Source organism: Bactrocera oleae, chromosome 2, assembly GCF_042242935.1.
Source record: "Bactrocera oleae isolate idBacOlea1 chromosome 2, idBacOlea1, whole genome shotgun sequence".
NCBI classification, from domain to species: Eukaryota; Metazoa; Arthropoda; class Insecta; order Diptera; family Tephritidae; genus Bactrocera; species Bactrocera oleae.
The window spans coordinates 4,568,425-4,595,638 of record NC_091536.1 but is presented as its reverse complement, the minus strand read 5'-3'; the positions used below and the strand labels follow the sequence as shown (position 1 = coordinate 4,595,638).

The following is a 27,214-nucleotide window of genomic DNA, read 5'->3' as shown; positions in this document are numbered from 1 at the left end:
CGCCCATACATAGACACCAGTATACACACGAGATGGATTACATGCTGCCCAACATGAACGCTGACTTCGATTTTGTGAAATAGCAAGGAGCGCGGATGAGTTGCAAGGCGCAAGGCGCAGCAAGCATGCAACAGTCAGACTAGCGACACTGTTAAACGCTTGTTACTAGGCGACTGCCGGCGAGACAATAAATAAAATCCAATAAATAAAAGAATGAAAATAAAAACAATTTAAAAATTTGATAGCGCGCGAGTTATTTCTGCGATTCCACATGCCAACAACCAAGCGGTAGGAACGACGAGCCACCACAGCAGCACAGCAGCGCGTGCAACATTGAAATGTTGCGTGGTGTTGCAAGAGTAGACAATGAAATCTACCAACGGCAGGCAGGCAATGAGACAGTGGAAGACAGGCAGACATGCAGACATCATGCAACCAGTTGGCCAGTTAGCGCGCACAAAAGTCGTGATTCGGCGGCGCTTTTTAATGGCGCACTGTAAATAGGCGAACAAGCGCGGTCGCATACATTTCTGCTGCTGCTGACTGGATTAAAATATTTGCAACATTTAACGAGTGGCAGCCAGCAATAGCGGCGCTGTGGCAACAACGGCGAGTGCTGCTACACGTCAAAGTAATTGCGGCATTTGCAGACGCGCTCGTCCGTCCAAATCAATGAACAGAAGATAGGAGTACGAACGCGGCCTGTTGCTGTTGGCTGACTGTCTAAAGTTGCAAGCGCGCAAGCGAAGATGGTGTATTGGATGTTGGTTAAATTAATTGTGGCTAAAATTAAATTAATACCAACTAAATGGGGAATTAGTCGTGAAATAACGAAGCGACGTTAAATTGCCGCCGACACAAACATGGCGAACATGGCACGGCGCACAGGCGGCAGCGCGGGCAGTGAGCGGCGCGTATACTTCCGTTCTGTGGCAGCCACAAATTAAAGCAGATATAAAGTAATAAACGAGTAAAAACTGTAGAAGCATGAAATGAAGTGCAACGCATTTTCAAGGTTTTTCTGGCGTCATCAACAAACAGTATGAGGGAGCTGCAAGTAGTGGATAAGCCAGGCTATGGCAACTGACATTGTTTTAAGTGGCAACATAGACATGCTCGCTTTGATATACAAAAAAACCAGGTACAAAGGCTGATATTTAAAACCACTCAATATGCCGGAAATCTGCAACAGCAACAACACGGCACAGAATTTGGTAAGCATTTTAGTCGCAAAACAACAGCAAATGGGGACTGTTCAGCATTGTACAGCAGTCAAAGGGGTTGTTGCCGGCAGGATGATGCGCAAGTGTCAGGCGTTTAGGTTTTAGAAGCACAAAAAACCAACAACAAAAAGTAAAAATAACCTCTCTGCCAAAACGCATATCAAATGACAAAGCAAAAGTGAAGCGGTGCGACCGCGTCGAAGCGGCAAAAGCATGAAAAAGTGTCAGCAAACAGGCGAAATGCATTGATCCTCGTACGAGCGAACACAATAATAATGTTGTGCCTTTTTAGTTTGACAGGATGCGCGCATATAAAAGGATGGCATAAACAGGATATAAATATATATATATAATTAAAAATTCTTCATACCACCTAAGGGAAACAGCTTTGGGGTTGCGCAAATGATCGCAAGTGCTGCGCGTGTGTTTTGAAGGAAGTAGTAAAAATATGGTTTATGTGAAATTGGAGTAATAAGGAAGTGTAGTAAATTGATTGGCATATATAAGGCTAGCAAATTCATTCTGTATTAGAAAAGGTAAGTAAGGGAATTAGAAGAACATAAAACTGCAATATCAAGAACGGACTGATCGGTTGAGAGAATGTGGGTAGGTAGGTAATATTAGAGGGTCAAAGACACTAAAAATGAATATGAGATACTAATTTTTTTATAGCAACTTACTGTTTGAGCGCGTATTAGCGCTGTTATTCGTGTCATGCAATGCCTCGACGATTAGTGTGAACGTGCCCTGTAGGGAATAAAGTAAGGAAAGTATTATTAGCAACAAAGAAAATAACATATTGAAAAGTATACTACTTTAAAATACTTTTGTATTAGTGATATATGTTAAAAATTTTCAAATTGTACACTCGCGATCGCTTTATAAAATATGTCATATAACTTAATATTTTGAAGGAAGGTACAAATAAGTTAGATATAACCGCTTTTTGAAAAGAAATTATAAAAAAAAAATGTGTTGATCTGCAGTGATCGGAAAGCACTTACATCATTAATTCATGCTCATAAAAATATTGTCAGCAAGAAATATATGAAGATGGGTGATCAGTAGTGACCGCGATTTCTTAAAGCGATCAGTGAAGATCGTAATAGGTATCGGAAGAAAACTATCTAGACTTGCTATTGAAAACATTTTCTTACAGTAAAACAATACGAATGTAATACTTAAGCGTTGTTCTGCGAAAAGCAAGTTAAGATAAAAAGTGATCGTGCACGCAACGCTGTTTGCACGAACAAAATTTTTCAACAACCGATTTCCGTTCAAAATATGGCAAACAGATAACGGTGAAAGAGAAATTTACAAAAATTGAGTTTTTTATGAAGAATAAAATACCGATCTTCATAATGAAGATCATTAAAAATGATGATGATCGCCGACAAAGCGAAAATTGTCAATAAACTAAAAGTGCATAAAAGTCACAATGCAGCGGAAATATTAGCGTAAAGCACACGCTATTAGCGAGGTCGTAAAAAACTCGAAAAAGCACATAAAATAGTATTAAAAAATGCAAAGCAAATTTAAATTAGTGACAAATTAATAAATTGTGATAAGCGCACGACTATCTATACATATATATTTACGTTAAGTGGCAGCGAAAAAACTAAGGTGCAAGTATATGAGCTAAAAGTGAAAAGGCGCTGCCGAGTGCTAATGGAAAAAACGACGCCTACGACGCGATGGCCACACCGCAGAGCGCTTAAAGTGGCCATAAGAAATATTATACACTAAATAAATAGAAAACTAAATATGCTAAGTTGGCCGGCGCAGCTGAGCGAGCGTGGTAGGCCCAAGCTGTGCCAATGCAAAGTTGCCAAGCGCGTTGTTGCTGCTGTTGTTTACCAGCTATGAATAATGCAATCAAGTAGCAAAATTCATAACTAACGGTGTGCGCAGGCGAGAGGCAAGCGCAACAGTTGCAGGCATTTGAAATGCAAATGCGCGCTCGCGCGCCGTAAGTAGCAACACATACTAGCCTCAGCTGTGGTGGTTGCTGAGCGCATGCGTGCACGCCACTTGCCAAAGCGCCCTCAATTCATACAAACAAACAAAATTTGAAAATTTTAATAAAAATAAAAACACATGCGGCGACTAAAATTGTAGTTAGAAATATGTTGTATGGCTTCATTTCGCTGTTGAATACAAAATAAATGAAGATAAAGCTGTTTGTAAATGCAAGCGTGTAATATGCAGAGGAGGATGTGCCAACGCCTTGGCCATTCGGCGATACTACTATTGCAGTAAATTGTTGCACTTTCGATTTTGAAAGCTTAAATAGCTTGCGTTGCAGCGGATAATATTGTTTTCGTTTAGAAAAAAAAACAAACAAGAAACACATAATAAAGGAATGTGTGGGTGGTGCGCGCTTCCTACTATGATAACGCACCAATGATAAATGTGAAATTTGAATATTAAAGATTACATAAAGGCGCATGAACTTGATGTGCGCGTATTAATTTACAAATCGAAAATATAAAAGATAATATTAAAACTAGTTTTTCCAGCCTAAATGAATTTTTGTAACTTTTTATGTTAATTTCTGGCTTACATTTTTGTTTAGTATTTTATCCAATGTACGTGGGCTGACGGAAAAGTTACGCTAAACTGCAGGCAAGGTATTTTATTGCTGCCAATAACTGAGAATTTCGGAGAAGGAACACTTAAAATACAACGCTGAAGTGTTGCCAAGTTAAATTGAAGAATTTAAAAGCAAAAAAAATTGTTCGGGCAGCAGGCATTCAAGCGCAAAAGGCATTGAAATGCCGCGCAATTTGAATGCGCTTGTGCGCAGCGCTGGTGAATGGATGCACCAACATTGTTGGGCAAGTAAAGCCACGCGGTAACCAGCTGGGCGCGCTGAAGAGGAAATTATTGCAAGTCACAAATCAGAAATCGGCAGCTCATAAAAAGTCGCAAACACACAACGGCGCGCAAGTGCATGATAAGTTGAGCGCAGTTTTTGCAATTACAAAGGTGCAGTGTGCGCACAATCAAATGTAATAATTTAAAGCAAAAATCAATACTCATCTATTGCATTTGCTGATTTGCAAATAATAAATTTTGCAATGGCAAAAATATTATTGGCTAACAAAGCGTTTGGCAAAAATCAAATTTGGGAAAAAAAAATCAGTAGGCGAATCATAAGAAATATGGGCACGGCAGGAAGCAAATCAGACGACACACAGAGTGTCGCTTGGCGCGCAATAAATTGCAAGCGGCAAGTATATTGCAACAAAGTGGCAATGAGGTGGCGAAAAGAAAGCGCGCACCTCAAAATATCTACAAAAGGTGTTGCTGTTCGCTGCTGGCGAGTGTTGTAGTAGGTGCTACAAGGCAATGGTAAAAATAACGATGCCGATGTGGCGAATTATGTTGCAAAGATGTTGCCACCGAACGCGTCAAGGCGCGCATTGTCGCAAAAGTAAGCGATCAGCAGTTTGATCTACTGAGTGGCGACCAAAAAGTTTGACACAGCCACAAAGTGAACATATAACGGCGCACAGTAATTTCCATTATTTCTGCTGCGCGTTTTATTTGTCGCCGTCGCGCAGCGCATAAATTCTTTTTATTTTACTTTTATTTGCATTTATCTTCAGGGGTAGCTGCGCCGCTATAAATCGTTTTAATGAAATGAAGAAGCTACTGCAACAGCAATGGCAGTCGACAATGCGACAGATTGCGCTAAAAATATACACGTTTCCATCATTGCCAGCGCGCGTGTTGCGCGACGACATGCAACAATGAAACGCTAGGTCGCGTGCAACAACGTGGAGCAGACAGAAGCGTTGAATATATAGAAATTTACAGCACCCGCCACAAGTCAATGAGTTAGTAAATAAAAAGTGCATATACCGACATACATACGTAGCTATGCACATATGCATTTGATGGCATGTTGCGCATCTGAGATTAAAGTTCAATTCAGCAGCCAGCAACACCCTTCATCAGCGCGCACCCCAAAGTTTACACTCACCAACGCGCGCGGGCTATACACCATACACTACTCGTTGTAGTTGTTGTGTTGTGTCTTTGACAATAGCTATTTTTAGGCGCCTGACGACAGTATGTGAAAAGTAGGCGTGCTGTATGTTCATACAAAATGAGTAGCACAAAGGCAGGCGTTGTCTGCGAAGGGGCGCGCGCAGGCGATCCAATGCTGGGGCTTCACCTTTTGTAGCTGCCAGTCGTCTGACAATTTAGTTTGTAAGTTTGTTTGGGTATTCGTTCGGTAAAGTGAATTTCGTGTTATTTTAAATTCAATATAATTCTGCTGAGAAATTGCGTATTTGTGGCATGGAGTTAAGCTGTTGACGCATCTAAGCGCATTTATTGTTGACGAGTGTTAAGTAAATTATTTTCATTGCAGACGCAAAGCGGCACGCTTCAGCATCGGCCGCAATGACCCAGAAACTAGGAGAGGAACAAGAAAAGATGGTGCAACAAAATGGGTTGCAATATAAATATATAGGTTTCGATATTATATACACATATATACATATATAATGTGGAACACCAGCCAACACTTGGAAGCCAGCTAGAAACGGCAATTAGAGGCAGAAAAACAATGTGGTAGAAAAAGCGAATAATGGAAGAAACTTCAATTCAATTTCAGATAACGCAAAAAGCTAGCGCTCGCAGATAAGCAGCAAAAACAGTACGACCGCGGAATTTCACGTGCCACATTAATTTGCTGCAGCCATAGCGGTTTGACGGCCGAGCGACCGGAGTGGCCGATGCGATAAGTACCTTGCCGTAGAGGCTTATCCCTTAACCGCTACTAAATTGCTTAAAGTATTTTTGTTATTGTTGTTGTGAAAATGATAAAGATGACGTTTGCAATGTTGACGACAATGACGCGCTGAACATTGACAAGCGCTGATGGCCGACGTAATGACACCAGTCAACCAACCGCGCAAGCTGCGGCACCACGCTGATCGCACAGTGCACGCCGCGCCGTAGTTAGTGCAGAGAAAAGTGGATATGGGCAAAGGGAGTGACGGCCAAGCTGATAATGATGATGACTAGTGACGTTGCACATGCGCGCTGCAGTAATTACACATGGCGTGTAGCAGACGATCAGCAACTATGCGGTACTGTGAAATAGGAAATGGTGCTGGTGGTGGTGGCAAACGGAAGAAGGCATGCATAAAAAGTAAACGCAAGTAAGTAAGTATAGAAGTGGGTAGTAGAAGAAGAAAGCATGTAAGTAAATCACCCTTATGCAAGGAGTTGTAAGTTGCATATAAGCATGAATGGCTGTGTGAGCGCAATGTTGACAAAGTTCACTGCGCTATGTGCGTATGCTCAAGCGATGATGTGGCAATACAATAGTGTTTTTGTTGTTGTTGTTGTTGGTATATACATACGCGTCACAAGCCAGTGAATGTGGTAGAGAGAAATACCTTTCATTGCCATATCAGAGACTAACCATTATGGCGCTGCAGTGGGTCTTCCATTGAGGCAACATTAAATGTTGCATGTATGCATATGAGCGGCGCGTTAAAAATGCCGTTGCGCGAACACAAAGTAGAGTTAGAAAATACGTTAAAAATTGCTGAATTATAGTGAAGCTTGAGTGCGTCGCAAAGACTGAGGTAACAAAAGCGTATATACATACGCGGTGGCCAGACAGTGCAGCGCGTCTATAGAATGCTTGCAAGAAAATATGCAGGTATGCCATAATGAAAAATAATATAAAAAATATTAATAATTATACTAAAGATTGAAGACACCGACTAAATGGTATATACACATATGTACCTTAATTAAAGCCGCGCTTAGGTAAGCGCTCCCGCTTTAATTAGAATGAATATGAAAATTGAGAAAATTTATTTTCAAAAATTAAGATTTATTGAGAAGCATATTTTTGAACTCAAAACTTACACGTGCTACGAAAATAATATGCAACGCAGCCGAAATAGGGACGCGCTGTTCTTATTGCCTTTTGTTGCAAGTACCGTTGCATTGTGCTTAATAGATGACAACGAAAATGAGGGGGCGCTCGCACAGAACAACGTGCAACACGTAATATAACGCACGCTACGAGTACTTCGTGGAACAATATTATTTGTTTGACTGCTAGCCGAAGATGCAATAAACTAATTGCGATGACAACGCGCGGGAGGGGAGGATATAAACAGCTATGTAACTGTTTCATTCAATTATAGTTAAGGCGCAATAAATGTCGCTGCGTTTTTGCTGAATGGAATGAGAGTTTACGATATGAGCGCGCAAAGGAAGCGACCCAGTCGGAAATTGAAGCAAAAAATAAAAACTAAACGTACTTAAAATGCAATTATTAAAAAAAAAATAGTATTTACACTTACTGAAAGATAAACATATTTCCAATGAAAAAGTGGCATTTTGTTGGGGCTCAAATGTGCCATAACACGCGCCAGGAAAGCAACAAAATTGAAACTACCAAATTAGCGCGCTGGGTAGCGGTAGGAGGGGGGTAAATTAATATATAAAAGCAAGCAACTACATACATACACATCAGCGTCATTTCTTTGAACGGCTAAAAATCGAATTGGAACAGCATAAAAGTAAAGTGCTGATCACAGTAAAAATAACAACAAGCCGAGTATTTACATTAGCAAGCCGCATACAAGGGGCGCCGATAAACCCAAAGGCAGCACAGAAGCGAGCCCGCGCAAAGCGGAAAGGCGACAGCGCAAGCGTCAAGGGAATAATCAAGAACAAAAACAGTGAGCGGGAATGCTTTGCTAATATTTATGGTTGTTTTAGTACTGCTGATCATGGTGGTGGTGGTTAAGGTGATGGCAGCACAACGGTTTGGCCGTTGGGTGTTCAGCATACTGGTAGTGGTGGTTGGGTTAATGTCAATGCGTTGAAAGTTAGTGCGCAACAAACACCACTGTAGAGGGGTGCTGCTCTACACTTACAAGCGCGCACGCGCGACGGTTCGCTGTTCGGTATACACGGCTGGACGCGGTTTTAGCGCATTTTAATAGCTGACAGCTGTTCGACATAAAAAGCGGCAACTGAAATGTTTACTTTGCGCTATAAAGTGGCGGCGCACCAAGTGTGTGGTGGTGGCGGCGCGGAGTGGTTAGGTGGTGCCACGCACTGAAACGACCAACCAGACAGCCACCCTTTGTACTCACTCTAGCGATATATATGTATATGTATGTATGTATATATGCATGTAAGTGTAGTTGCGCGCTCAGTCGGCGGGGCTTAGCGACAGATATGTAGATATGCTTTTGCACCCCAGCTATAAATATACTTGCATGTGTGCCTCTTGAGAATTTTGTTTAGTTGTTTTTGTATACATAGTTCATTTATGACTTTTTGTTGTCGTTTTTGTAACGTACTTTTTGCGACAAGGACACGTGCTTCATCGCGGTACAAATTATAAAAAGCGAAGAATTAATTTTTAGCGATAAAACACAAAACATATTTACATATATAAAATGGTTAATAGATTTTACATATAACAGAAAATTTTAGAAAAATGTGTAATCACTAAAAAAAATATATAATTTGATTTACAACAAAAATTCATAACAAACTCCATTCTAAAATATTAAAAAACATTATATATATATATATATCTGTTTATTTATAAACCATAAATGCACACATACACATGCATATTTTATGAATCAGTCAGCATAAAAAGTCAAAAACAACAACGGCAAAAGATCAAACCAACACGAAGCGAAAATGTGCCACTTGGCAAGCGCTGCGATGGCTGCCTTAATGCGGCAAGTTAGCATGGCTTAACGCATGTATACACACAAACACACAGATATATGCATATGTTGCATGCAACATATGATGCGCGACAGCCGTGTAAGTACAACAAAAACAAGCGTTTTTTTCCCATTTTTTTAGCTTTTGTAAGTCAAAGCAAATCACTTCCCGTTTTCGACAGCCGCGCGCACCGAAGCTAAAGACGACGAAGTGTGCCTTTTGTTGTTGTAAATGTATCTATACATTTGGATTTTGTTTAAAAATAACTCGAAAATGTTGTGAGACACTAATTTATAGTAGTGTGTTGCCTATGTGTGTGTGTGCCTCACTTTGCTGTGCAAAAACTCGGCAAAAATAGACGATAAAGAGGCGTAAAAAAATAACAGTACAAATGCTTTTTTTTTTGTTTTGTAATTTTTAATGTTGTTTTTGTTGTTAGTGCGTGCGGCAATAGCTTTGAACTCTTTGCTGGTTTTAACCGCCATATTTTGTTTTATTTCGTGTATGAAATTTTTTAAAACTATTTTATACCGTTCCTTCAAATTTTTTTGAAATATAATAAATTTTAAAGGTAATTTAAAAAACATGTGCTTTTCACTTACCGGCCATGCAAAATTGAAAGCGAACTGAATGGGGTTCGTAAAGCCTTTGCTTTTGAATTTTTGCGTATTCGTTAGATTTACCGAATTCTCACCGAGTATCGGCGTCACAACGTCACCGTACGTACACTGTGATGTCGTATCGATTTTGGCTTGATAGTGTTTGAGACAAACGCGAAACCGTGTCTTACATGTACCGATGCATTTGCCTGTTTGCGGATCGGAAATGCCGCTACAGCAATTGCCTTCGCTATCGCGACCGTAATCGTTGTTGAAATAGCGTAAACGTAATTCGAACAAACCGGAACTGTGAACCTGGTGGAAGAAAGGAAAAAATAAAAATTATTAGTATTTTTTTAGAAAAATTTAAAAAAACTAAAAAATAAAAAATTTAAGGAAATAAATAATATTATTTATAACATAATTAAGTAAATAAATACTATTTTCTAAAAAATTTCGAAAACTTTAAAAAAAAAAATTTTATTTTTAATTATTCTTTCTTTGTTTAATTGCAAAACTGTTTCAAAATTCACAGTTGCACAAAAATAATCGTAAGATGCCTATCCCTTTAGCACCCACCAAGCAAAGACAAAAAAATTTAATTTTATAATTTTTTTGTACTCGCCGTCAACTAATCGAATTATAAAGCAATTCATTTCGGTTAACACGCAATTTATTTATTTTGTTCGTTTTCAATGCTTCTTCTCGGCATCAACGCGGGCCTTCCAACAATTCCACTTAAAAGATGTTACATTCCGCGCTGCTGCGCATAAGTTTTGTGGAGGAACGAATTCCAGCCAGCCGGCAAGTTGCCACTGCAACATGACAATAAATCTTTCAGCGTGGTATTTAAGCAAAATGCTACAAAATTGCAGTCAAGCGGAATGAGGGACAGCAACGACAATCGGCGCGGCAAATTCTATAAATGCTGAAATACAATAAGCTCAAGTTGAAGAATTCTTGTTGGCGAGCAAAGGTAGCGCGAGGAATTAAAATAAAAGCACAAAGTGTAGAAATGAAGAAATTGCCGAATTGGAGCCAGTCGGCTGAAACATCGACTGATGGACGGCAGAAGCAGAGCTGTAAATTACGCGCTGTGGGCATGCATATTTTTAGGTGGCTGTTGTTGTAACTTTTTTTGTTTAACTTTTCTTTATATGAAAAAGCTATTTCGTGCCGCAAAGCAGTTAATGAATAAGTTTTCTGATTATTTTTTTATAATTATTTCTCAAGCAACACAGTCTTAAATATACATATAAAAAAACATACACAAAAAAAATTAAATTAAAAAATATAAAAACTAGATAACAAAATTAATAAATAATATTTAAAATAGAATTTAAAAAATTATGTTAATTTTTTGTCAGTAATTGGAACTTTGTTTCTAACACAAAAAAAATTATAAATAAATTTTCATTTTTTCGGAATGTTTTTTTTTAATTTACTTTATTATTTTTACATACTAATTTTTTAATTTATTTTATATATTTATTTCTCTTTTTTATCTTCTATACTTTTAAAATATTTTATGTTTATTTAATTTTTCTGTAATTTTCGTAAATTTAAACTTTTTTTATCACTTAACTATTCAATATTTAACCTTTAATACAAGACCGTTACATACAATTTCTCTCCACATAAATCATTTGATAATTTCATTGTTTGCCTGCAACACCGACGCTGCTACACGGCGCTTCCCACCAAATTACAAACATACATACATACAAACAAACAGGCTTGCATTTCAAAGAGAAACATATCGCTGACATGTGTCGAACTGCTTTACGAGGAACTTGCGTCTCCGAAAGCAAAAAGAAAAACAGGAGCAACAAAAAATGTACACATATGCAAAGTGTCATAAAGATAACGAGGCGTCTAATTAGCATAATTTGATTTGCGGCATTAAAACGGCCGATTTTTAAACTAACACACAACAACAACAATAAACGTTTATAAAAGCCCAAAAATGGCAGCGGCGGTTTTCGCAGCTGCTGTCGGGTGATAAAACTGTCGGCATTTATTAGCGAAACTTTTTATTAGCGAGTGTTGATGGACAAGGCAACAGCAAATTCGGCTTAAAGTGCGAGAAGACAAGAGCGCCGCCTTTGTATTGTTTTCGTCCATAAATGTTCAAGTTAATTAGAAAATGATTAAGTGATGCGGCGAAATCGAACAAAAAATTAACAACAAAATTTTAAAAAGACAATAAAGAAATACAAAAATGCCAAATCATAGATTAAACTAAAATTCGAGATTAGCTTAATAAAATTCGTAAAGCAACAACTTACAAAAAATAAGACATCGTTAAATTTTATGCCAACATATGCTAACTGATGTGATAAAAAATGTGAAGCCGTGTCTCGATTTTTGGTACACATTAAAATGAGACCCACTGTATGTTCAAGCAAATCAATTTAATTTTAAACGATAAAAAATGAAACTGGACTTAAATAACGACTATGCCGTGGCTCAAACACGAGTTAAGCGGATGCTTAGCGCCGAAAAAAAAATGTCTGGTGAAAACATACGCAAAGATTATTTTCAAATTATTGTAATACGCTTTTATAGCTCACAAATGATCGTTAGTGAGTGACTAATGACAAGAAGTAGCAAATAACGTTTATGCTAATAAATCTATTTATCAGAAATACATTCATTTATAAAAACAATAAAAATAGAGTGCACAGCGAGGCAACGGAGCTATGGAGCGGATGGAAATAAAAAGAATATTAAATATTATATTAGCTCAATTAAAAAGTGTTAAAAATAAATTATAAAAAATACGAATAAACAAAAAAAAATTTAAAAAATAAATTAAGAGAAGAAAATAGATAAAAAATATACATACGTACATATGTATAAATAAATATTCTAAAGAAGTTCTAAAGAAAATTAAGGAGATGCAAATAAAATACATTAAAGGATACAAAGAAGTATTAAAAGCCGCAATATAACATAGTGTTAAAAAAAATATTATTTTTAATATTATGAAATTATGTTACTAACCTATATAAAAAGGATTGTTATTTTATTTCATCAACAAATTTTATTGTTTCATTCAAAAATAAAGAGCCAAAAATAAGCATATAAAAAATTTTTAAAAATAAAATAAATATTTATATATATTAATATAAACAAAAAATATATAAAGAAATTAAAAAAAATTTTATTAAAAAAAAATACAATCAAAAAATTAATGAAAACTGAGAAAAAAATTAAGGAATAAAATTTTTTTAATATAAGAAACATGAAATTAAAATATAAATTCAGATAATAAAAATTGTATAAATAAATATTATATATAACCAAATGTATACAAAATTAAATATGCAACAAAATGTTCCCTTAACGTTGTCTGATACTTTAAGTTAATAACCTACATATGTATACAAAAAGTAAAAATTAAAAAAACAACTATTTATTAACAAGAAAATTATAAAATTATAAAAAGTAAAAAAAATTAAAAAAAAAGTATCCAAAAGCCGCCTAATACTTTAAGCAAATAACCTCTAACTTCAAAAACAACAACAAAATATAGCGATATAGAAAAACGTCGGAAAATTTTACCTAAAAGGCATTACAAAACTTTACATTCTTCATTGCTGTTTGGTGTAAAATAAATAAGCAAGTGCTTAATAATGAAGAAATTAAATAAAAATGGTAACAATTTTTTGCCAAACACACGTAGCCGAAGAAAAAACCGACAAGCAATCAACGCTTCATTAAATACACAACCAAAAATGGACGCAGTCGCCACAAGTAACAGCAGAAACAAGCTGGTAAATATTGCAAAAAAAATTAAAAGAAAAAAGAAAACAAGCAGAAAAAATTGGAGCGAACAAGTGTATGGCAGCAGCAGCAACAACAACAACAGCAGACGCAAATAGACAGAAAGGCTTCTTCGAGCTAAACGCCTCAGCATATGCTGGATAAACGCGCAGCAGCAGCCAAAAATAGGCAAACACATACATATATACATATATTTTAAAATACAAACAAACGTAAGCTGCACTGGGCTCTGATTTATAACTGTCCGGCAATTAACATTTACAACAAGTTTAAGCTTGTTAAAATGACAATTTAATTGTTAACAAGACGACGTCATAACAAACAAAATGGGGAAATCGAAGGAAAAGAAAAATGTAAAAAAAAAAATATTAAACAAAAAACAAACAAGTAAATACATATATTTGTAATGTAAAAGTAACTAAGTATGCAAGGACGCCATAAGCGCAGTGTTGCAAAGAGTAGTACAGACTTGAGGCACTGTATGGTAGAGGAGGCAAGCAGCTCGGCCAAGGAAGTAAACTTGATTATTTTGTGCTTTGCCACTTTGTGAGCTAATAGTTAAATGCTGTGCACTTTATTATACAACGTTACATATTTGTGTGCTGTTGTTGTTGTTTGCGCTAGACAGCGGTGCATCAACGTTGGAAGCGTTGCTGTTTAATTACTTAATTACTCGCTTAAACTGATAGCACTGGTGTGGCTAATTTGCCTGAGAGAATGACGAAGCTAGGCGACAGCGCATGACAAGTGTTTAAAGAGGAAGAAGAAAACTAAAAATTAAATATATACATACATACATACATATATACATATATGAAAAAATTATTAGAAAAATATATAAAAAAAAACTAAAAAATAATAAATAATAAATAAATTATAACAAAAACAACATTTTAATTAAAAAAAAAAACGTTTTTATACGTTATTTAATACAAAATAAAATTAATAATAACTTAAAAAAAATAAAATTAATACAAAAAAATATATAACTTATGCCTGAAAAAGTGTAAAATGCAAGCAACTACAAAATAATAGAGCGTAAAAATGTAATTAAAAGTAAACGAGCGATTTAACGTTCAATTATTAATTTTCGGTGCAACGACTTTTGAGGTTAATTTACGAGAAAACATATGCACAAAATTTATACGCAATAAATTGATTGAAATGTGTAGCGATTGATGCGTCTCAAAACAGCAGACAGAGGCGGCTACTAAAGAAATCTAAATCGTTTTCGATATGCGTAGTTAATGAGCATAGCGTTAAAGACGCGCCAGTTATGATGCGTTATTTGTAGAAAGAGCGCAAAAAAAACACAGCTAAAGAGCGTGCACGCTTTAAACGCCCATTAAGAAATAAAGCGGCTTATGCTGGCGCTTAGAATTAGCGAAAAAACAACAATGAAGCTGAAACGAATCGAGGCACGCACAGCTTAGGTGGCGTGAAGAAAATCGCAGACGAAGAAGAGCATACACATGTAATAAAAAAGTTAAACACAACAATGAAATCGAAAAAGATGCGCTTTAGAAACAAAAACACAGGTAAAAAAAAGCAGCAATAAGCAAATTGAAGAAGCAGGCAACACGTTTGGTTTAACCTGGAACGAAAACTATAAGTAAATAAAAAATAAATAAAATAGAAAAAACCAGCTTTGAAACACAGTTCGCCGACTGTTTGAAGCTATCTCCGTAAAAAATCAAAAAACTAACACGCTGCAGCCGGCGATCACCCAAGTAAGTGCAGACGAGTTGGGCTAATGACCAAAAACCAAAAACCAAACCGAAACTAAGACTAAACTTCAAAACAAAAAAAAAACCATTTAAATAAAACATTAGAAAAAAAGAACACACAAACGGCAAGCGAAAGGAAATGAACGCTTAAAACGTCACACCAAAAGCGTAAAAATTCGCAAAAATCAAAGCGCAAATTATTGGCAAAGTCCGGCAAAAAGTCAAATTAAAGTGGAAAACCGAAAAAGAATGCGCAAGACATAATATGAATCATGCTTTTTCTATGACGACAAGCAACGAAGACAGCGATTTGGCGCAGAAGACTACACAACGGGCAGCGTCAAATCCCAGCCAACGGCAAAACTTAAATAAAACTTAGTTAAACCGAAGACATGCTTCAAAATCTACACCTAAAACAACAACAGCAAAAACAATAAAAATCGGTGAAAAAATCCAATACCAACAAACAGTAGGCTTATATGATGGGTACACACGCTCTAAACTGCAGCACAAGCACCATTTAAGAGAACGCCTAAAAAGACAGCAACAAACTAAGCAAATATAGAAAAAAAGAATTGAAAAGAAAAACGAAGAAACATTAACAAAATAAAGCTAAAAGCAGTAGAAATATGTAGGTAAGCATGACTGAAGTCGAGATACAAGACACCACAGCGGTGGTGGCCGCAGCAACAGAAGCAGCCCAAAAGAACGCCCGATCAAAGTATGCAGTCAGCCAGTCCAGCCAGCCAACGAGCGATCAACGATCGTACACTAACCCAAACGGGCGCGCTGATCTTGCCAAGTAGGTATTATAATGCGGAGGGAGACGACAGAAAGAAGCACCAACAAACAACAGACGAAGCAGTAGATAAAGTTAGCTTAGAAGGAAACAAGCCGACTTCGACAACTAGCCAAGCAGTCAGCCAGTCAAGCAACCAGTCAGCTAACGAGCGAAACAACCGAACGCGCGACCGAACGACGAACCGAGCACCCGTCAAACGACCAATCATGCCAACGTCTGGCACCAAAAGCCAACTAAACACACACACAAACACACACGTGACTACAGCGAAACAAGCAACAAAAGCAAGTGAAGGCAAAAATAAAACCAAATAAAAATACAAATTAAATTGTGAAGCAAAAAAAGAGGCAAAGCAAAGTGCAGGCATAAAAAATTTTTTCAACTAAAACCGAATTGTTTCCCACGGCATACGATTTGCCGGTCAACATTGATGGTTTAACAGCGATGCGGCGTCGCCGTAGACGCAGGCGCTGACGTCGCCAACACCGTCGACAGCCCAAGCTCTTATGACGATGGTGATATATAGTGAAAAATGAGCAAAACCGAACACAACAGCAACAATAAGCCGACGCGGTGTCGAAGAATAACAAGTTTAGCGAAACAGAAACCGGAGATTGAGGTGGTGGTGTGCAGAGTAGCAAGCGAGTTAAGAAATAAAGCCTGAACTGAAGATGCAAAATATGAGCTTTGAACGGTACGACGATGATCACGACGAGTTGGGCGAGAGTTCGTGCGAGCGCGATGAGCAGCTGAGAGAAATGCGCATTGCTGGGTGTTGAGCCAGTTTGCAAAGCCTGTTTCGTGGCTTGTTAAATTTCAGCTTGCAACGGCGCTTTTTCAACGCCCAAAGCTATGAAAGCAGTTAGCTGAGAGAGTCGTCGACACGAACAGCTGTGCGCTTAGACATAACTTCTTCATATGTTTGTACAATATATGGCTGTCTACGGCACGAAAGATCAATCGATCGAGTGTGTGATGGTGTTGGTAAACGTGAGGGGGGTGTGATGTTCGACTCGTTGCGTTAGTTTGTAGCGAAATGTTGCAGCTGCTGTTATTGTTGCAAGTGCGACATGTGCAACATGCGAGCGCTTAGAGAGCGCAGCAATGCGCCGCTGAGTAAGTGGTGAGCAAATGAGTAGCGATATTGTGGCATTTGCAAACAAACTGGATTTGAGAGCGCAAATTTATACTTGGTTGGGTAAGGCGGACAGCGACACTTACTTACTTACTGGCAAGTAATGAAGTAGGCAACGGCAAAAAATCATATGAATATTGCATAGAGTGCGCTGCATGTGAAATTGTGAATTGCATGTGTCGATTGATCTTTTTTAGTCTTCGCTGTTGCTGCTTCTTCCTGCGCTTCTGTTGCGTTTTTTTTTCGTAATGTTGCTAGTTGTGAATGTAAATTAAAAACGCTGCATTAGCAATACGACGCCAAGTCACAGCTAAGCAGTTAACATCAACGTTGAGTTTAGCGCTAGGCAAGTCGGCCGATCAGCGATCGACGAAATGTCGGGGTTGAGACAAGAGGGGCGTTGCTTGGCTGCAAGCAGAGATGTTGTTGATGATCGGCAGACGATCATTTCCAGCGCAAAGAAAGATTGTTGGTTGACCATCATAAATGCAGTTTTTACAACACCAAAAACAACATTAACAATAAAAACAACATTAGTAATAATAAAAACAAAAAGACAGCGCGAGCGTGAGGGCCCAACATTAGCACTCTGTGGAGGCTGCAACAATTATGGAAACCTTAAACAACGGAAGGAAGGTTATTGCGCAGTCGCTGCGAATGCTCTGACCACAAGCGTTGTGTTGAATGCGAGTGTTATGCGCATAAGTTTTATATTGAGGAAAAACAACTGGCCTTTTTTAATGCTCAATGTTGCATGCCACAACGGGCTTGGCGTGTGACTTCTCTACTTCAAACTTTTTTTTTCATGATTTGCTTATGGATTTTGGATAATCAAGCGAAATAGTGGAAGTATGAGAAATTGCCAACAGTGGCAAGTGTGGCTTTGAAGGTAGAAAGCAGAAAAGTTTTGGTTTTGAAATTTGTGGTTTTAATCTAAATAAATTTATAAAAGAGCTATGCTGTAGCAAGAAGATACTTCAGCTTGCGTCATCTTAACTGTCACTGCTTTTTTTTATTAAAATAAAAAAACCATAAATTTTTTTGTTTGTACTTTTTTTTACAATTTTTCAAAGTTTAGTCACTTTTAAATACCTCAATTATTTGCATTCCAATTACTACAAATATTTACGCTTTTCAACCACATTCTCCGGTCACTCTTAAAACTCATATTCACAAAACAAATAAGCAAACATTTTACGCTCCTCTTAAGTGAGGCAACAACTTAAAAAAATAAAATAAAACAAAAACAAAATTAAAAATCAAAAATAAAGCGTTATTAAAACTGCGCTAACAAACAAACTGTTGAAGTCGCACAATCGACAACCGCGGCAACGTACGAAGCTTGAGCCACGAGCACCTCTAAGCAGCCACGGAGCAGTCAAGGCAAGCCTCTAAGTAAAGTGCTCCCCCAGAATACACAAGCGCAAATGCTTGGCCACAAGGCAGGAGAAGCCAAGTGATGAGTTAAGCAAAAACGAAAACAAAAACAACAACATAATGTTAATGAGCAAACATATATTTACTTCAACTGTCAACACAAACAAAGGTGTATTATTGATTTAACAGAAATCAATTTAAATATGTTAAGACATTTTTGTGTTGTTGTTGTTGTTGCTGCTTTGAGATAACAAAAACCACACTTCAGAACTTCTAACTCAAAAATGCACTTCGTTTGGCGCATTGACATTTAGACGCTTAGTTTTCATTATGATTTTTTTGATATTTGTTGTTGCACGTTATTCCATTTCTGTTGCATGCAGCAAAATCAAAGCATCAAAAAGCCCATGATATATGGCTGTGTGCAGCGAAACACCACAAATCGTAAAGTTTTGCGCTAGAAAAAAGGCGGCAAGGCTTTTTGATATTTCGTTGTTGTTGTTGTATTTTAAATACATTTTTGGTTACTTTTGCACGTTTTTCCCGCCGCCCTGGCACAACAATTACCTAAAAGCGCTGCTGCACAACAGTTAGTTTAAGTTCAAAACGCAACAACAATACTGCTATGAGTAGTTGAGTTGTAGAAGAAGTACGCGAGGTGGAAGATTGTCTCAGGATGGCTGGCAGATTGCTTGCAACGGTGCTGCGTTGACGCTTGTCTGCTGGTTGTTTAGCAACGCGGTGCCAGCCAGCCAGCTCAGGTGAGGAATGTGTCACTCAAACGTGAGAAAATCATAAATTAGAAACGAATGGAAAAGCAACAACACAAAATATAAATTTAAAAAAATTGAGAGAAAAAAGTTAATGAAAATGACACAAAGCGAAATTGAGGAGCAGCAGGCAGCAAGCTGTTGAGGATCATAAAAATAAACTATAAAATATTGTAGGAAAAAAAAAAATTGCTAGCGAAAATTAATAATATTGTTGTTAAATTATTGTATGTTTTTGCAGATTCATTGCGCTTTCACCAAGCTGCAGTCAGATTTTATTGAAATTTAATGTAAAAAAATTCTAAAGACTTAATGCCACGCTTAGCTTAAACTTGGCATAAGCTTTAAGCTCCGACTAATAAATAAATATTTATTCGCAGTGAATGACAAGTGCTGACCTCATTACATTTGCTTGAATTTCTCACTTATTATTAGAATTATTTCCAGCAAATTTAAAAAATGTATAACGGTAACCTACTTTTAAGCCAAATACACTAGCGATGTAGCATATGTTGCGCGCCACAGTTACTTAAATAAATAGATCGTAACTTATGAACTTTATTACGCATGAAGTGCGTGAAAACGTGGGTGAAAGAAACACGGAAAATTGGAAATACAATGGTGTAGCTAAATAAATTAAAAGCGCTGGCTTAAATTGCCATGAAACAATGGCCGTTGGGCACGGCATTAACAAGCTGCAGCGTAGTTAAAAACAAGCGCTTTAAAATACTTTTAAATGAACGAATAAAGTCGGTGGAAAGGTAAGAAATAATAAATTTTCACCGATGGCAAACAAAAAATAGTATATGGACGAAGAGGCTTACTTTAGTCAAAGCGGTTTCCGAATGTAAAAGCTCGAGCGGGTTATTATCTCTTGCTGCATTTTGGTTTGAAAATTATTATAATTTTTAATGCATTTTCATTTAAATATGTTTTCAATTTAAAAATTCTGCAATATTAATTTCTTGAGAAACATTTTTTTTTTAAATTTAAACACTTAAAAAAATAAATAAAAATCCTTATTTTTTGCTGATCTAATTTCGTTAAAAACTTATAATTTAATATAGAAAAAATAAAAAAATAAAAAAACTATAATTGCATAGGAATTATAATTTTCAATATAAAATCAAAAACTTTTTAATAGTAACTAATATCATTAAATCGTTTTAATATTATATAACATTATAAAATTATAATCTAAAAAAAATATATAAATACATACATACGTAAATAGCAAAAATTAATTTAATTAAAAAATTAAAATTTAATTTAAAAAAATTTAATTTTATTTACAATATAAATTCTCAGTTTAAAAACTTATAATTAAATAAAAAATAAATTTAAAAAATTATTTGTACATATGTATATGCATAAGAAATTATAATTTAAAAAAAAATTATACATAAGAAAAAATTATTTTATTAAAATTTTATATACTATGTTTATATAATTAATATATTTTTCCGTTAATTTTTAATTACTATGTAAACTTTCTGTTTAATTTTATTACTTTGAGTTAATTTTACTTCATCATAATTTAATTTATATATTTTAGTATTATTTAAAAATTGTCTACTATTTTTTACTTTTACTACTATTTTTCATATATTTTTTAATACAATTAAACAAATTTTTCACATTCCATCTTGCATTTGTTTACATTTTTTGGTGAAAAATACCCACACAAGCGAAAAACCTCGCAAAAACAACAAAACAACAGCAACCAACAGTCGGTTGCTTGGTCTTGGTTGAGTGCCTTTGAAAATAAGAAGTAAATAACAAAACAGCTCGACTTAAACTTGGCTTGGGCACATAGAAACAAACAAACATCACAAAAGTTATGAAAATAAAAGAAGAAAGAAAGAAAAAATATCTAAATTATTGCAGAGGTAAAGTAATGTCTGAGTTACAGGTGGGCCAAGAAACACACACCAGCTCGTCTAACCGACAATGTGCAGCACATTTGATCGCATTACAGCCGCTCTAGTAACTAGCGGCATGTAACATAAATATTTATGTGAATACACGGACATACCATAAATGTGTGTATGGCTATGTATAAAAGGTATGTATGTATGGAAGGTGTATGCTAAGCTGAGCATATAGCAACTTTCGTTATACAAGAAAAAACGAAGAAAAAATTTTAAAATTAATAAAATAAATATATAATAAAATAAACTTCAGGTGGGGGAACGCGCGCGCGCACTCAAGCGTCTTACGTGCAATCAGACAGTCAGTCAGTCAAGTCAAGCTAGCAGTCAGTCACTCATTCATACTAGCAGTTGGTCGCGCATTTGGCCCAGGCGCATGAGTTTAAGATGACTGCATTACCATTGCTGCGTTAATTTGCCACTTCTGCTCAGGCTACAACCGTTAATACATACTTGCATACATGTATCTGTGTATGTATATATCTGTATATGTATACTACAAACGCTGTTACCAAGTTCACTTTACTGTTACGACTTTCTTTAACTGCGACTTCGCCTTTACTGTGACAGCCATTTTTTATTTCAATAAATTATAAAATATAAGCATAATTTACAGTTATGTGAAAAAAGTTAAGTAAAGCAAACGCACAATGGCCAAGTGAATTGTTGTTGTTGTTATTATTATTTCTACATACTAAAGCAACAACTATATAAAAAAACACTTGTATAAGCGTGTAAGTAAACTGTTGCAAATAGTAGGTGCAAGCCGTTGCAGAAGACAAAATTAAGGCAAGACAATTAACAGCTAAGGCAGTCGAAATAATCATAAAACAAAAACGAGACAAAATTATGAACTGTTAGTGCTGGCACATAAAATGCAACAGACCCCCGATCCTCCTTTGGCTTTGCGCTGTTCTTGGCGGGTTAACTTAATTAAGACAAGTGACGTTCACCACAAAACAACAACACACACAGAAATATATATGGCAGAAATAGTTGACGAAAAACGCGTTTGAATTAATTGTTCGAAAGTACACATACATACGCACACACAAGTTGCATAGAAAATATATGCCGCACAGTGTGTTAAATAAGTATGGAATACACAAGTGACTCCATATACATATACATATAAACACATATATATGTATATACATAGCTTAATGTGTATCAAATGCGCCTGAGGTGTCATCTAAACACAGGTTGTGCAAAGAAGCAAAGTGTTTTTGTTTTTGCAACAATATATCTAATTTTTTTTGCGGACCCTTCTTATTAGCGGCATGTGCGCGAATTTCAGTGGCAGCCCCATTGTCAGTGGTATCTGGCAGATACTTAGCTACTTCCGTAAGTTTGCTGAGTAGTCGAGGCAATTAGTGCGAAACCGTTGAGAAATTACTGCAAGGCTTTGGATTTCTGCTGCTTTAGCATATATTATTATTTGTATAAATAATTTGTCAAGCGAATGTTGATATAAGTGTGACAGATGAGCAGAAATCGCACACTAATAATTGTAAAGATTGATATACAAAATATAAAATAAATTAACTAACAAATTTAAATTAAAAAAGTAAAAAAAAAAATTCTGTATAAAAATTTTTTTAAAAAAAAATTCTGTATAAAAATTTTTTGAAAAAAAAATTTATTACAAAATTAACAAAAAATAAATAATATATAATAACATAGCAGATTTTTTATTTTTTTAATTCACATTCTTATTAATGTTTAATTTTTTTTAACTATTACATTAAAAGTTCAAAAAATAATAATAATAACAAATAAACTTAAAAAAAAAATAACCAAAAAAAAAAATTAACAAAATTATTAGTTATTAATTAATTTTTTTATTAATTAAATAAAATAACCTTATTCTCAATAGAAACTGTTCTATTAGCTGCAGAATACTGTTCATTGCACTATGTTTGTATACTTTGAGACTTTCAAGGCGTACACTATACTCGCACGCTGTGAATGAAAAGCCGCGAGCATTTTTTTCTTTTTGTGAAATAAAAATAAAACAACACTAACTTCAGCAAGCTACTGTCTCAAGACGTTTAAAGCCAGCAGCACATGGTACGATTGCTTGAAATTAGCGCAGCATGTTGTCATGCCAATCTTACGGCAGGAGGTTGACCATATAAGAATATTAAATAAATTATGGAAGAGAAAATTAATAAGCCTGTGAAAGAATGAAGATTATGTTAATAAAAAAAATTAGAAAAAAAGGAAAAAGCTGTGTGAGAGCTAAAATAAAAAATATATGTATGTATAAAAAAAATATCAACATTGTGATAAAACAATTTTTAATGATTTGTTTGCTTTTAATTATTATTATATTTATCAAATATTTTTTATTTTTTATTGTTATTTTTTTCTGTTATAAATTTTTATATAAACATTTTAACCGCATTAAATTCAATTTAGTGTTAAAAAATCTCACAAAAGGCTGATTCAAAAATGCCTGTCAAGTATTTTAAGCTCAAAAATGTGGCAAGAGTAGACACAAAAACTTTATTTTAAAAATCGACTTGAAGATGTACTTAAAATAGCAACATGTAAATATTTTTCAGCTGCTCCCAAGACCGCAGGAGATGCATTTAACAGAGGCAAAGGACTGCGGCAAGGCAGCAAGAAAAAACCGCCGCTGGGAGGGAGAGTGCACTTAATAAAAAAAGTGAAAAAGTATAAAAATAAATGCAAGATGAAAAGCACGCAAAGAAATTAAAGTGCTGCAAGACGCCGATATCCGACCAAATTAATTTCAGCTGAGCAAAATTAGCCACACACAAAAAATCAACGGCAATAAAAAAATGGGAACAGCAGATGATAATCATGCTGATGATCCTACACGCAGTAAAGCATACCACTACATACATACATGCATGTATTTATACATATATACTTAACTCCACAGGAGCAAGCTGAGCAGAGGCGGCAGCAGCACCCAACAACCAACATATGTTTTCTCCTTCGCTAGCAGCAGTTGTCAGAGACGGCGCACAGGAGGAAAAAATAAATAAAAAAATTGTGTAATTTTAGCAGCGCTTTGCAAGGAAAAAATGTGCATTTTGCACAAAGCAAAAAAATGCGTGCAAAAGCAGGAATTCAAAAGGGAAAAAAAAGTATATTTTTTTTGAAAAGCAACTGTTGAAGGGTTAAGAGCGGGCAATAAGAAGCGCTTACAGCAAGCAAAGGTGCCATTCAAAAAGCGAATTGCTGGTGGTGGCAAGAATGCTGGATGCTGCCTGTTTGGTTTTCCCTACACTCGCTTATTGTTAAAAAATTGTTCCCTTCGTAGCTCGCCTGTCTGCCTGCTGCTAGGTATTTGAAGCACTAGCGGCACATTGACCTACGCTGCGCGTCACCGTAACGGCCCTGAGACGAGCTGCCTTGCACTGCTTGTTGGTTAGTTGGTCGCAACTGAAGCGCCGGCGACAAGTTGACAGCCACAAGCAGCAATACAGGCAGGCAGGCCGACACGCTATTGTGACGCAGCGGCAAGCAAGTGAGTTAGTCACTTTAGGGGTGACAGATGTTTCTTTAAAAGTCGTACTCAACTAAAAATATTTTTTAAAAATAAAACTGCAAGTGAGTGGCCGCCATATATTGGTCATGCAACTAGGGACATTACTTTAATTTTTTTTTCTTTATAACTTCAACTTTAAACAAATTAATTTGTATTTCGAAACATTTTATTTTTGTAATTATAAAAAATTTAAACATATGCATGTCCAAAAATAAATTTCCATATGCGATGCCCCTCATCAAGGTCAATTGTTAATTTTAGGGGTTGTAGGTAAATATTTTACAATGTTTCTTTATATGTTTATTATACTTTTAACTCTTCTCTGTCGCCGCTCTTATAAAATTATGCTCCCTTTACTAGCATTTCTATCAGGGATCAAATTACAAAGGCAATCAAATGTGTTGGATTTTCATTAATAAATATAAATTTTGAATTTTTAGAACATGTGTGCTGAAGTGCCCTTAAGGCATGTTCACATAATGAAGCAGCAGCTTAGCTCTGTTTGCAAGGAAAATGTTAGAAAAGAAAACCAAAATTAAATTAAATATTAAATGAATGCGCCTTTGTTAATAAATATTTATTATTATTATTATATTATATTTATTTTTATTAATATATTATAATTTTTATTATTAATAAAACAAAAAATAATCTTAAAAAAACCTTTGTGCAGCAGAATAATTTAAAAAGCAATTTATATTTTCTCTTCAAATATCGTTAAAGAAATACTAATAAATAAAACTTTTTTCCATTTTTCAAAAAAACAACTTTCTTCCCCAAACGTCTAGAGCAAAACTATTGCGTTGCTCAACACTTACCTCATTGACAATGACAAAGAGCGTTAGAATCGTCGCTGATATCAGTTTTATCCAATTCATTTTGATATATTTGCGTTGTTTTCTTTGTCGTTAATCCTTGTAAATATTTAATCCAATTGCGCGTATTTAACGTTTGAAAATTGTCTCCTATATCAGCTGCTGCGCTGTCCGAATACTTTCGGTGCAGTGTGTTTTTTTATTTTATATAAATATCCTTTAATATGGCATTGAATATTCAAAAGCGTTGCTTATTTGTAACAAAATTTGTTAGTTACTGCCTGTTTTTGCCAACAAACATCATTCTTGTGCAGAAAAGCAATTAGCCGTTTGTTCTTAACACACACACTCTTTCGTAGTTTTAGTTTTTGCACAGCATTTAACATACATAAAAAATATATTTAATTATTTAATATAAAATGTATTTAGCAGCTAAATTTTTTGAGTTTTTTTATTAAACACTTTATGAACTGTTAGCTCAGCATGGCTATGCGCTTGTCAACTGCTGCAGTGTAAGTAGACAAACTTATTTTTAATTAAGTTTTCTTTAATATTATTTAACCGCTTGCATGCTTTATGTGTTTCATAGCTACTGTTTATTGGTTTCTACGCTACATAAGCTTCCACTTTACCTTTTTTTTTTGGTTGTTTGCACTATTTACGTTTGTTCATTATTTCGCTTGGAGTGTGTTTTTTTTTCTTTAAATGATTTTCAGCTTTTAGGCTTTTTTACAAAAAATAACGTTATTCTACTCATCAGCATTTGACTTGCGTGGGCGACAGCACGTGAACTTTTGACATTTGCACGCTGCGCAGTTCGCTTGCGTGCGTGTTCAGCGGCGTCGTCGACGTTGACCGTCTTATGCAAAGTAACGGTACACTTGCGTATCGCTGCAGAATATTTTTTTTTTATAAAAGTAATTGTTTTACGCACGTTCGCTTTATTTTTTTAAGTTTGTTCTTTTATTTTTCAAAGCGTTTGCAGCACTATAATGAAAAGTTTTTAGCTTTCTATCAATTGACGCGTATCCACGCTTTTTTCACTAACGCAAGTCCGTATGAGTTTTCCGGAAAACTAATTCGCAGCACAAAAGCACATGGAATGATTGTGAACAATTGAACTACTTTTTCAATCCAATTTATCAATGCAATTTCTTTAACGCAGAACTTTTTCTGTCTTCTTATGCAAATGCACTTGTATCACTTTGTATTTTCTCAATTTTTATTTTCAATAATTTAAAATTTTTAAATATTTCGCTTAATACATTTTTGATTGCTTCATTGAGGGCGCCACTGCACTATCGCGTAAAAATTCAGCAAATATTCTTGTGTTTATCGTGTTAGCTTGGTGCGTCTTCTAGCACTTCTTGCTTTAATTACTTTTTAGAACTCTAGCAGCAAAGTTGTAAAAATGTTGTTGTTGTGTGTTTGCTTCAGGTTTTGTTAGCGTTGTGCGATGCGCAGAACCCGACGATGTTCATCACGCAAACTTCAATTCAAAACTGCCGCTACGCTACGTCGCCAAATTGCTGCCGCCCGCAAAACTTCAACAACGCTGCGAGCAAAACAACCAACTGCATTCTCTGCTCTCTGTGGCGTCGCACCTTTGGCGCAGTGTGTGCGAGAGGCTCGGCATATACCGGCATGCCAGCCAGTGGCTCTGCTCGCACCTACAAGCGCAATGGCAGCTGCTCCGTCGACAGATGTTTTTCGTTGTTTGCTTTATGCAATGCATTCGCTGTTATTGTTGTTGCATCGCTTACAATTGCCTGCATGCATTTGCTCTTTA

At 35.8% G+C, this 27,214-nt stretch overlaps 1 protein-coding gene across 1 annotated transcript in view; it reads right to left on the bottom strand.

The window, feature by feature from the left end:
- Delta (neurogenic locus protein delta) overlaps positions 1 to 26,912 on the bottom strand; it is a 57,577-nt gene extending 30,665 nt beyond the window's left edge. The window contains exons 1-3 of the mRNA XM_014234079.3: positions 25,429 to 26,912; positions 9,560 to 9,871; positions 1,904 to 1,970 (exon numbers count right to left, since the gene is read on the bottom strand). Coding sequence (XP_014089554.2) covers positions 1,904 to 1,970; positions 9,560 to 9,871; positions 25,429 to 25,488 — 439 coding nt within the window. The 5' untranslated portion in view covers positions 25,489 to 26,912. The remainder of the gene's footprint in view (positions 1 to 1,903; positions 1,971 to 9,559; positions 9,872 to 25,428) is intronic.
- Positions 26,913 to 27,214: the final 302 nt, after the last annotated feature.